We start from the raw sequence: 12,580 nt of genomic DNA on the forward strand, positions 1-12,580 counted from the left end.
AGAACTGGACTTAGAACTGATCCCTGCGGGACCCCACTCATTATGTCCTTCCAGCATGACTGTGAACCACTGATAACTGCTCTCTGGGAATGGTTTTCCAACCAGTTTTTGCAACCACCTTATAGGAGCTTCATCTAGATTGCATTTCCCTAGTTTGTTTATGAGAAGGTCATGCGAGAATCAAAAGCTTTCCTAAAGTCAAGATGTACCATGTCTACTGCTTCCCCCCATCCCCAAGGCTTGTTACCCTGTCAAAGAATGGACACACTCCAAAGCTCCTTTTTAAAGCATATTCTTGATAAATCACTGTACATTATTAATCAGTTTTGAAATGCCCACTCATTTATGCCTACAGATATCACCAACACATCCAGACTTGAAAGACATTCTTATGTCTAAAATGGTATAGAAATTACAATGATATTTACGCTGACAGTTGTCTCCCTCAATAGACAAGCTCCAAACTTCAAAGACCGCTTTAAAGTATCCCAAAAGTTTCCAGTAAAGTTGTTATTTAACCTGTAGTTAAAGACTATCTCTGCTAGACAGGCTTTTTTTATTACTCATTTGGGTGGGGACATCAGGAAGGTTTCTCTGCTATTGGTTTCACATCGTTCAACTCCCTTGTAACGGTGCGGCCCTACATATACACTCTAGATACCCAGCTGCTACCGAATGCAAGATTTGAAGAAATACTGGTTTGTTTTTTCTTATTTTTGCTTGTCTGTGTGCTTCTGTTATCTTCTTCTTTCCTTTTTTTGAACACAGAATTGATCGCTACCTTGATGGTGTGTTTTTGTGAAGTGACTCACCTGTATTCACCCAGCTGTGAGCTCATCAAATTTCTGAAAGCTTGCAAATTCCGTCTGCCTCAGGCTATGTCTACACTACACAGCTTTTAGCGACATGCCTGTGTTGCTTCAGTCGTGCCACTAAAAGTCGTGCAGTGTAGGCGCTGTTTGTCGGCTCTTCTGCAGACAAAAAACGTCCATCCCCAACTAGCGGAGTTTGCGTTGTCAGCAGGAAAGTGCCCCGGTCAACAATGCACTGTTCACACTGGCATTTGTCGTGGCAAAACTTTTGTCTTTTGGCGGGGGGAGTGTTAACACCTCTGAAAGACAAAAGTTTTGTTGTTCAATTGCCAGTGTAGACATGGCCTCACAATCTCACTGTGCAATGGATGCAGTGCGCCTTGTCTAACCAAATGTTTCCCACGTTTTGCTGATTAATATCCAACTTTAATGAAGCCTTTCTGTAATAGACATTCAAACTAAAATTTAGATAAGGGATGTTTCATCCGCATGTAATATTGCCTAACCTGTGTAAAGATCTAGGTCATCAGAAGAAGATAAGCTATGTTCCCTGATCCTTTTGGTCAATCTTAGATTGACTAATGTATTTCTTAACTCTCTCACCCTTGCTGATGATGTCTTGATGCCACACATGTTAACACAATTTTTCTTTTCTATGTGAGGAACCAATGTGCTGATTAGTAAAGAATTCAAAGACCATAATGCATGTTATGTTAAATGAGTTCCGTTCATTAGCTCCTGTGCACACTACCCAGAGTAGGATGTGAATAGGGTGTTAAGCAATTAATGTTTGAAGAGCTTTCCTGTATCATGCAGAACATTAATTAAAGCTGCTCCTTCTCTGAAACCAGTCTGCATTGCTTGGAACTACTGCCAGATTCTTCCTTAATGATCTACAAATTCTCTAATCACTTTTCACTTTTCAAAGTTGGGCAGTGTTAGCCTTTGTGCTGTGTTGAAAATGCGGTACCACCATACCATCTCCTAAAACGCCCCTACAAAGATACCTAAGAAAAGGCCAGATCCCTCCTGCAGGGCTGGGAGCAAACACTAGTGTTTTCTTTGTTGAAAATGGCTCATTCCAGCCCTCATACACTATAGTCCTATCACCTCTTCCAATAGTCCTATAACTCTTGCAACACGATAAATCTTCTTAACCTCTTCTATAGCAGCTGTCAAATGGTGCAAAATTATTATGAAATAGGTGTGGCCTTTCATGCAAAGTGCATATGAAAAACCACAAATGCATCTTCATCATCGTGAAATCATATTTATCTTGCTTTCTTACCTTTTGAAAGTTCATTTAGTAAGCAGCAAAACTGTTAATTTACAGAATACATTTCAGTTCCAAAAGCTGTTATATTCTCTGCCTTCTCTTCTGCTGCTCATAGAATGTTCTCAATGTTTTGTTTTGAAAGGGAGAATAAAATTTATCATTGACAACCTAATCAACTGCTCAGTTCAAAAAGAAACTATAGACTTAAAAGGATATGGGAATGCACTTGCCTACAAAACATTTTCCCTATATTGAAAACAGTAGAGATGATAACTGTCCAAATGCACAAGTTTCAAGCAAAAGGTATATCCACTGCTGGCAGGAGAACACCTTCAATAAACTATGTGCGTCAGTCAATTAAAACAAAATGTGGTGTGTGCAATTTCATAGGCAACTTTGGAACATTTTAATATAATTATAAAATCTTGTGGTAAAAATGAGTTCGTGCTCAATAGAGACATTACATATTTTATTTGCTTTCTCTCTGAAAGTGTGATTTCTAACACTCTCTTTTACTTTAGATTTATAATCCTTCACAGTGGGAACAAATATGAAATATTTGTTTTAAAGGTGTAAGCTTTTTTACCAAGAATGTTTCATGCAGACAGTGATGGGCTAGTTTTAGACCATTAGCTGTTTGTTTAAATGGCACCATCCTGTTTAATATCCTCATCTTTAACCACAGAGAGAGATACCCCCCCCCATTAATTCTTTTTTTTTTCTGTCACTGTGCATCTGCTAACTGACTTGTTCGGTTCATCTGAGTCACACGTTAGCCACTTCAGTAGCATGGATGTTTGCCAAATTGTATCCTGGTAAATAGTTCACAGCTCTTTTGGTTATATTTCCTCTTCTCAAAAACAGTAGATTTCAACTCACAAATATTTTTGTTACTTCTTTTGTCCATTCTTTTGTAGCTTATCCTCCTTCCTGCCATTATACCAATTTTGGCGTCTAGCACTTTATGAAACCTTAAGAAATCTTCCACATGTTCTCATGTTATCCTTCATTGTAATCATTCAAACACAGTAGCCTTGGGAACTGCTGGATACATTCACCAGTGGGATTTCTGACTCAAACCCATTTCCTTTCTCTTGACATCTGTGACTCTGTCCTTTCACATAAGATCTCCTTTGCCCACTGGTAATACTGTTAGCTTTGGATAATTGGTTGCTGTCTCTGCAACAGAATCACTGAACCAAACACCAAAATCTACAACTTGATCCTCAACTCTTTCCCTGATGAAACAATATGCCTGTCTTCACATTCTCAGTTCCTAGCTATTGCATAATTTCCTAATCAATCCTTCATATACTGATTACTCCTCATTGAAAAGCCTTCATTGTGCCACTTTATTTCTTATCTGTAAGTCTGCCTATCACCTCCTCTGAAACACTGTCCACTTTCATCTTTCACTCTGCTTCTCTTACAATCTTTAGCCAGACCTTAATCACAGTCTGTGTCAACTATTGTAGTGCTTTCTTCCTAAATCACTGTTCTCTAAGCCTAAGTAGTCCAGAACACTCGCATTCAAGGACATGTGATTTCCATAACTTTCTCTGGCTTTCTGTCCCTCTGGAAATTCAATTCAAAATTGCCCTCTTCATTTTCTAAAGTCTCCAAAGTCTTGTTTCAACCTGTCTTTGTAACCTCCAAGCCTTCTATTTTCATGCCTTTTTATTCTATTTTTAAGTTTCACCACTTCTCTGCCCTCTCTTCTGACTTGAGCATATTTCATCATCCTTACAGCTCTGGTTTTTGGGTTTTTTTTTTTTGAGGGAGTTTGGATTTTTTTCCCCAAAGGTAAACACTGCACTCTGTTATTTATCAATCAATCTCAGTTTTATACTCTCTGTGCCCCTGGTTTTTGTCCTAGTTTTGTAGACATAAGCCTTCCTGGCCAAACTCCCTCCACCCCCTTCTCAAGGATTCCTTAGTTTTGAAGCTGTAGAAGGAGTAGTAACTATACTAATTGACTTGGTGTTCTTTCTCCAAATTCACAGAAAAAAGGCCTTATGATATATTAACAGAATGTGGGTAAACTGAACACTCTAGGTGATACAAAAAAAAGGTCTTTTCTTACTATTCTCACTTGGTAAGAATATAGGTGGGGGGAACCTTTAAAATAATCAAAAAACAGTCAGATACAATAATCAGAATTGGGGAGAGAGTGTTATATCTACAAATCTGTGCTGAGGTCTCTCTGTGGTGCCCATATTTTAACGTGTTAAATTTGAGATCTAATTCCCAGACTTTTAACTGATTTCTGCTTTTTTTGAGGTATGTAAATTACCTTACATTTAAAAAAAAAAATCCCTGTATGCCATGGCTTCTAACAAATATGCGGAGTAATTATGTACAGAGTTTCTTTTAAATGATTTCCTGTAAGGGCTGGGGATTATTCTTTTTTGAAAGTTGGTGGGGGGAAATGGTACATTCAGGTAATGAACGTAGACCAACTTCTACCCCCTTCCTCTTTTTCTCCTGTTTAGCATTTTCCACTTTTTTACCCTGTGATGTACAAGCCCTCACTGGTTAATTATGTATATATTTAGATACTGCATGTGTTGGGCTTATTATTGTCATCTAATTAGATGTAACTCGAACTGCTTGCTTCTAGAAAAATCATTAAAAATTCTTTCCTAATGACCTAGAGATGACAAAATGTCTGTAAAGTGTGAAGAAGCAGACAAGCACAGGAACATCGCTCTTAAAGAGTGTTAATCCAGATGCTGCAATCATCTAATTAAACAATATTTTGCTGTCATTAACATTTTCACCATGGAATTGCAGTTATAATTTCTTTGTCAGCTGTCTCTAGATCACTTTACCTTCAAAACTAAAGTGCCATATAAAAACATTAAATTGGATGGTTTAATTAAAAAGTTTTTTTTAATGAAGAAACATATCCAGTATTTCTGAGATCTCATTTACTGTGCCTCAGTTTTATTGTTCAAGTAGATTAGTGTCATAGGCTTGCAATATTTAATATTCAGTCTTTAACATTAATCTCTAAAAGCTTAGCTAGTGAAAAATCTGCAGCTGCTGAAAAGGTACAATGTCTACCAAAAGCAGTACAGGTTTATGTTTTATAATTATTCAACTAAGGAACGAAACAGTGGCAAAGTCGCTTGTGTACAAACACCAAACAAGTGGTATGATGATGAAACACTGTCTGCTCTTTATAGTCAGTAAATGATCATAGGAGAATCAAAACCAATCAGGAAACTGTTCCTTGTGGAGTTAAAACAGTGATATTTATGCATGTTTAGAATTATGGATATATAATCCCATAATGCCACTAAATCACTGTTGTCCATCCAGATATTCATAAATACAGTACCTTATAACGTCCTGTACATACTATGTCTACATTCACAATGTATATTAACATTCATTTACCCAATTTATTTTATATGTTAATAATATAAAATTGTTGAATGAATATTGAATAACCTTTTATAAATAACAACATTTGTACCAGCTGTGGTTACTGTTTATATAGTATTTTATACAATCAACTACTTTACAAATATTAACTAATTAATACAATACACCAGCGAGAGGGTGAGAGAGAAATATTATCCTCCCCGTTTTATAGATCAGAAACAAACAAAAAAAGATTAAGTAGCTTGCCCAAAACCACACGGCAAGTCATAACCCAGGTCTCCTGATTTACGATTGTTTGCTTAATCCACCAGGCCATACTACCTCTCAGTGAATATGTATAAATAAATGTTAGAATAAATTATATGAGTGATTTATGTATTCAATAGTTACATTATTTTATTTTAAATATTTTATAATTTATTGTAGTCTTGCTCCTTGAGTTGCTTTATGATGTGGCATTATTATGCTCTTCTTCATTTATGAAAGAACAACCTGTACAGTAGTATTGAAGTACAGAGATTTCAGAGGAAAGCAGGGAGAAAGATTCCTGTGATGGCCCAACATCAGGCTCAAACTGCTAATTATGTCATGCAAGTAGTCCCATTGGATTCAATCAATATTATGATATGGGAAAGCAACATCAGCGCATTTATTTTAAAATAATAAAATTCTTTGCATTTCTACAGCACCTTTTTTAAACAACTATAACTAGTTTCCAAAAAGTTTTTTTTTAAAAAAACTATAACTAGTTTCCAAAAAGAACTGGATAAGTTCATGGAGGATAGATCCATCAGTGGCATCCCCATTCTCTGGGTGTCCCTCGCCTCTGTTTGCTTTGCCAAAAGCTGGGAGTGGACGACAGGGGATGGATCACTCAATGATTGCCTGTTCTGTTCATTCCCTCTGAAGCATCTGGCATTGGCCACTGTTGGAAGACAGGACACTGGGCTAGATGGACCATTGGTCTGACCCAGTATAGCCACTCTTATGTTCCTGTGTTCTCATTTGAGGATCTCCAAGAGCTTTACAAATATTAATTAAACCTTTTATATTAATTAATATCCCCATTTTACAAATGGGGAAAATGAAGGCACAGTAAAGTTAAGCAACTATACCAGGGTGTTACTTCAAAACTTTGGCAAAGACAGGGGGGAAAAACCTAAAACTATTAATACTCACTCCTGTGCTTTAGCCAATGAACACCTTTCCCCTCTCTCCTTTATGCTGGTAAATTCTTGTATGCTCCTTGAATCATATGTTTGATAAATGTTCATCTGCTCTAGGAGTCTTATCAGAGCATATATTCACTGATGTAGTAATTGTTGAGATTATGTGAGAATTATATTTGCATTTATTTCTTCTTTATTTGTATATTGCCCATATATAGGTATTAGATCAATATTCCCTTCCAATTTCTATTTGTGGCTAAATTAATTGGATATATGCTGATATAACACTGATTCATTAAAAGTACAAAATAACACAAAACCTGTTAATAATGCCAACGTTTACTGGTATCAATGAGACTGTATGTAAAAATAGAGAAATGCTTGTTGTTCATCAACATCCATGAAAAAATAGGGTGTTTGTGGAGCAATGAAAGTTTTATATTTCACTAAAGCAGACATGATTTTTCTGCAGAACTGCCCAGAACAAGGAAGCCTGTGTTTCCCTGTGCCGGGTTTTGTACCCCAGGAATCTGTCCAGAATCTGGAAGGAAGCAGTTAGTGAGACAGGGCTGTAAATCTGCAGCGGGACTGGGAATTGTTAACGTAGGTTATTTCAGTCTGTCAGTTTAATACACACACACACACGTATTTATTACATGATTTTTTTTTTAAAGAATCACGTTGCATATTATGTGATTCTCAGTAAGTCAATATGGTAGCTGGTGCAGGATTAAGGGACTTGTTTTTTTAATGTTTCTTATAATTGAGGGGGTTTTTTTTACTACTACTAACTACTAGTTGATGTGGATATAAGGTTCTTTCCTATTTACCATCTTCTAGTTGACAATTCATTCAGAATTTTCAATTGATGGATTTTAACTGCAAATTATTTTTATGAATTGGATCTATAAAGTGCTTTTGCTAATTTGAACTACTTACTTCTGGTAATGGGGATTTGTTTCTTAGATTTGGGGGAGATGCCTTGGAGTTAGAGTTAAGTTCAGTCTTTTTTAGGAGATTTTTAATCTTGACAATAGTTAGGAAGTAACATTAAAACAAATTCCACCCACCCATCTCAACGGATGGGAAACTTGATGGGGCCGGTGGTGACAGCTCCAGATGATGGGAGGAGGAGAATACATGCTGGGGAGATGCAGGGGTATTCCCTCTTCCTCCAGAGGTTCTAGCTATTCCTTGACCAGCTGGGGGAGAAAGGGAGCTGATTGGCCCCTGGCTCTCTCCTTTCATTAGTTTAAACCCTAACCCTGGCCATGTGGAGTCTTTTTTTTTTTTTTGCTCTGTTTCAGCAACCACTCTCCCTCAGCATCCTTGAGGAGCAGTTAAGTTAAATAGGAATAAAGATTTAGTAATTCGTGGTAGCAGCGTCAGTTCATCGCAACTTGTGGTCAGTTTCTAGTGTGGTTTAAATGATTCCCAAAAGTAAAAGACCTGGGATTTTGCTGTTCAGCCTTGTGCTTGTGGATTATGGGGAAATCTTGATCTTCACAAGATGAGGTCCCCCTTAATACCCTCTGTCCCACTCGTGAAATTGGGGGTGAGGGTGGTAGGTCTCAGATGAGCGAGCTGAGTCCTGGGATAGGCAGATGAGAAGCTATTCTGAATTATGGGTTATATGTACCTGTAACCCCCACACTGGAACCACTTAAAGTGCCTCGTGTGTGAGTACATGTGACAGGGAGGATAGGACTCCTCCCCTGCATTAAGATTAATGAAGATGTGGGCTGCTGCTTAAAATCCATTCCTGTGTCTGTTCTCATTTGCCACCATGCCCAGATCAACATTATTGTAATACAAGTTTGGTTGATACCTTGGATTACAAGACGCTCATGCACACCCATACATACCCTCCTTCCCTCCTTCCATTCAATACTTTAGATTAAACTACAGTTTCTGGTATTGACATTACTTTGTGTATGTAGTCCAGATAGTTCTCCACAATGTTCTTCCATGATTTTAAGTCCAACGTGTAGAGGATAATATATAATTTATTTAGGCTCACGTCACAAGCCTAATACCCAGCCTGAGTAGATGGGCTGGATGCTGGACATATATTGGGGTCAAGGAGTGGAGCGCAGTTGTCCCTGAATTGAGAAGCAAGCACAGAGCTGCCTTGCAGAAGCTACTTAAGCCTGCTGGCTGCAGGAGCCTCCATGGGGCTTAGATACACACCTAGTGGTGGGCAGATAAGAGAATCTGCATAGTAGCAGATCCTCCTGGCTCTTTGCAGATTTCCTACTCCCTTTGAGCTACTATGTAAAAAACTCATGAGAACAGGGCTTCACGCTGGGCAGGCAGTGTGCCACACTTATCTCCAGTCCCAGTCCCACCACTGCAGTGGAATTTCACTGGTTTCTCAGGAAGGGCACCCTCCACTATCGTGGGAGATGGAGTGTAGTTAAACCTTAGGATAAAACAATATTAGGAGAGATAGGCCCAAACCTCAAAATCTGAGATTCAAACTCCCAAACTTTGGAAAAGACTAGATCCAGTTCTGAACTTTGCAGCTTGGACCCATTTCTTTTATTTGTTACTTACCATCTGTATCACACTCCTCACAACTGATACACTTATGTGAAAACAAAAATGATTCTTCCAACTTTAAATTTCAACAGATGTTTAAGAATGTTGTAGAATGTCATTAACGGAGGCAATCAAATAGGATTAAGTGGCATGTGATTTTTGGTTTTTTGCCACCTCTGAACATTATTCTCTTCTTCCTATATATAACCTATGTGGCTGCTGTCTTCTGAATTTTCATTCACACACATGCAACTGGGAACATGTTTTTGCCTTCAGGTGATAACTGTATTAATATAATAGCAGATAATTGGGAACATAAGATGCAAAAAATATAAAGATAATTTACTACTAGATTGTTTATCAGTAGCATAAATGGCCAATATTTCATAACGTTTACAAGATTGTTTTTTCTTCATTAGGACGAACATACAATGATCTAAACCAATATCCTGTATTTCCATGGGTGTTAACGAACTATGAATCAGAAGAGTTGGACCTGACCTTACCAGGCAACTTCAGGGATCTTTCAAAGGTATTTTTCAAGCATTTATGTTAAAGAAATCTAGCCAACCTTCTTAATGAAATAGAATATTTTTAATTTTTGTTACTAAATAGGTGGAATTAATATGTTTGGCAGGAAAAGATAATTATTTTATAAAGGCTCATGAAGTTATTTTGATATTTTTTCTTATGGAAGATTGGTATTGTTTTGTTATATCAAATACGTTTTAAATGGGAACTTTTTTTTAAGGTGTCTGGGGTATTTTATGAGAGCAGTGGCAAAACTAGTTTGAGACATATTAAACCTCTGTAAATATAAAAAGAAAGGTTTCCATAGCTCCTGAAATTAATGGTTTTCAGCCTAATGGACTTGGGTAAAAATTCAAATGTAGATTTAAGAAAGCAAGCATCAAATCCCCAACACGTCCTGTTAAAGACAAAATTTGGCACTTGTGTCAGAACCATTTTTGCAGTTGTGTTGTTTTAGGTTCGGATTTATAAAGATAGATTTCTTTACCTTGGCTGCCATTACATGGCACGCTAAAAGAATAAATGACAAAATAATTTCGTAAGTAGAAGGCAATTTCTATGGCACATAATTTGTTCTTTTAGGATGTCACCTAGATAAGCCTTTTCTGTTTTATACTGAATCTTGATATTGTGGTGTTTTTATGTCCTTTATTGATTGGCTACAGGAGGGTAGCTCTGTGTATTCCTAGATATCAAGATCTCGTCCAAATAGTTGTAAACAAAAGATATTTTATTAGCAATTTTACAAAACGAGAGAAAGATAAATAGAAATAAACATCTCTAGACACACATGTAGTTAACTCTTAAATATTTATTTCATTTCCATGCATCTGTGAATTTCCTTGATACAGAGGGGATTGGAAGCATAAATGCTAGAAGGACTTTCCTTGCAGTACCTCTAGAAGCCAGAAATACTGTAATCTTGTTGGGAAGCCTTCTCTCATGACATGTCTAGACTAATTTTTCACTTGGCATGTATGGATAGATAAAGCAACTGGAGGGACTGATTCAATGGTAAACCCGCATATAATCCCATTTTTTCTTTAAAAACATAAATACCTAAATTAAATTTAAAAAAGCCAGATCTAAACAAACTGGTTGAGGTCTAGCCTTAGGTTATGCAGGGCACTCTGCTCTTTTACAATATTATTTAAAAATTTCCAAAGTAATTCTTTGCAAATATATAATGAGACTGTAATTTATATCACAAGTGACAACAAAATCTACAATATTAGGATATCAGCATTGATAGTACCAGTTTGTCAGTTCCTTCCCAAGCAAGTGAAAATGGTTTTTCACTTTTCAGTATTGTTTATGATGATGATAAAATATATGAATAAGAATCTTCATTTCTTCAAAATCTCTAAGTTTGCTTTCCTGATATTTGCATCGGCATGCAGCAGCCTGCATAGGACAATGCACTGAAATTACTCCAGAGTGTGGTTTCATGAGATTTTTTTTTTAAACAATTTAGGTCTGATTGAGTCCATATTTGGATGGGATCCGATCAAGGAACATAGCTGTTACAGGGAGTAGCTTACAGATTTAGAAGGTTCATTTTTCTTTCTGTCTTTCTGAGTCAGTAGTGACTCATTAGTGAATTAGCATTGTGGTATTAAGGAGTGCTGTGCTGTTCTTTTAGAGGAGATTCAAAAGCAAGTCCCTGACTACTTGTGTTCATTAAAGAATCTTATGCCACTTTTACAATAATATTTTACCCCAGAATCCTATACTGCCCAATTTGGGTAATTTTACTTTGTTAATCTAAAATTACCCTATAGTTCAAACTGGGAAAGCTCAGAGTGCTCAGCAGTTCCTCTGTTGAACTCCATTGTATATAGTAAAAAGAAAAGGAGGACTTGTGGCACCTTAGACTATACATTTGTTAGTCTCTAAAGTGCCACAAGTTCTCCTTTTCTTTTTGCGGATACAGACTAACACGGCTGCTACTCTGAAACCTGTTGTTGTATATAGTGTTACTGCAGCGGAATGGCTGCTGCATTGCAACCAAGATGTGGGGTGTATTCAGTAGTAGAAAAGTCATCCCTATATGTATTCTGCAAACCATGTTGGGGTTCTTATAGATAAAAGGAAAGCAGTTATAAGCTTTCATTAACACATTATTCTGGTGGCGCCTAGTAGCAACTAAATAGGTTGCATTTCAAAATGGTCTTTAAATGGAGCATAGATTTTTATTTTTCTCTAAAGGTAGTTGACTAGCCAATGTGAAATTTCACACATGGTTAGTTTTGGGGCCTTTTGACTATTCTGTATAGTTTTTGTCTGGTTCCTCTTCATACATTTTCAACAGGAAGTCTTTGTCATTGGACTGTGGCTGAAATTTTTTCTTGGCAATCCTACTTTCGTTGTCTGTCTCCACAAAATTTGGTAGAGAGATGGATCCTGAGTAGGTCTAGTGCAATGGGTAGGGTTTAAAAAAAATGGAGTTGCCATTTTTAGTCATTATTCACATTACAGCTGAAAGGTTATGTGTTATGCACACAGGTCAGATGGATGGGGAGATGGGCACACGTAAAATCTTCTCCATCAGGAGCTATCCCTTTCTGTCAGATTTTAATCTACAACGAACAAATGTTCCTGCACTCCTGCTGGCACATAAGGACTTCCTGCATAGCCACTGATAGATAAAATCTTCTCTGTTAGCTGGTGCACTTCTGCCTCCTCACAGGTCTGCCTTCAACCCTCTTGCCCAAGTCCCCATCCTTTAAAAAAAAAAAACCTGTAGGAAATTAATACCCTAAAATTTTCTTCCGGAAGCACTTAGGGTTGCTACAGACTTAACATATATGACACAAACCCACAAAAGCAAGGAAATAAAAATTCAGCTACCTTACATTTCC

General features: G+C 37.1%; 1 protein-coding gene across 6 annotated transcripts in view; it reads left to right on the forward strand.

Moving 5' to 3' along the window:
* The window catches only part of NBEA (neurobeachin), an 844,329-nt gene that overhangs the window by 711,420 nt on the left and 120,329 nt on the right, over positions 1-12,580 (forward strand). For all 6 annotated transcript variants that reach the window (XM_074959554.1, XM_074959563.1, XM_074959572.1 and 3 more), the window contains one exon: positions 9,608-9,720. In XM_074959554.1, coding sequence (XP_074815655.1) covers positions 9,608-9,720 — 113 coding nt within the window. The remainder of the gene's footprint in view (positions 1-9,607; positions 9,721-12,580) is intronic.

This window comes from Natator depressus, chromosome 1, assembly GCF_965152275.1.
Source record: "Natator depressus isolate rNatDep1 chromosome 1, rNatDep2.hap1, whole genome shotgun sequence".
NCBI classification, from domain to species: Eukaryota; Metazoa; Chordata; order Testudines; family Cheloniidae; genus Natator; species Natator depressus.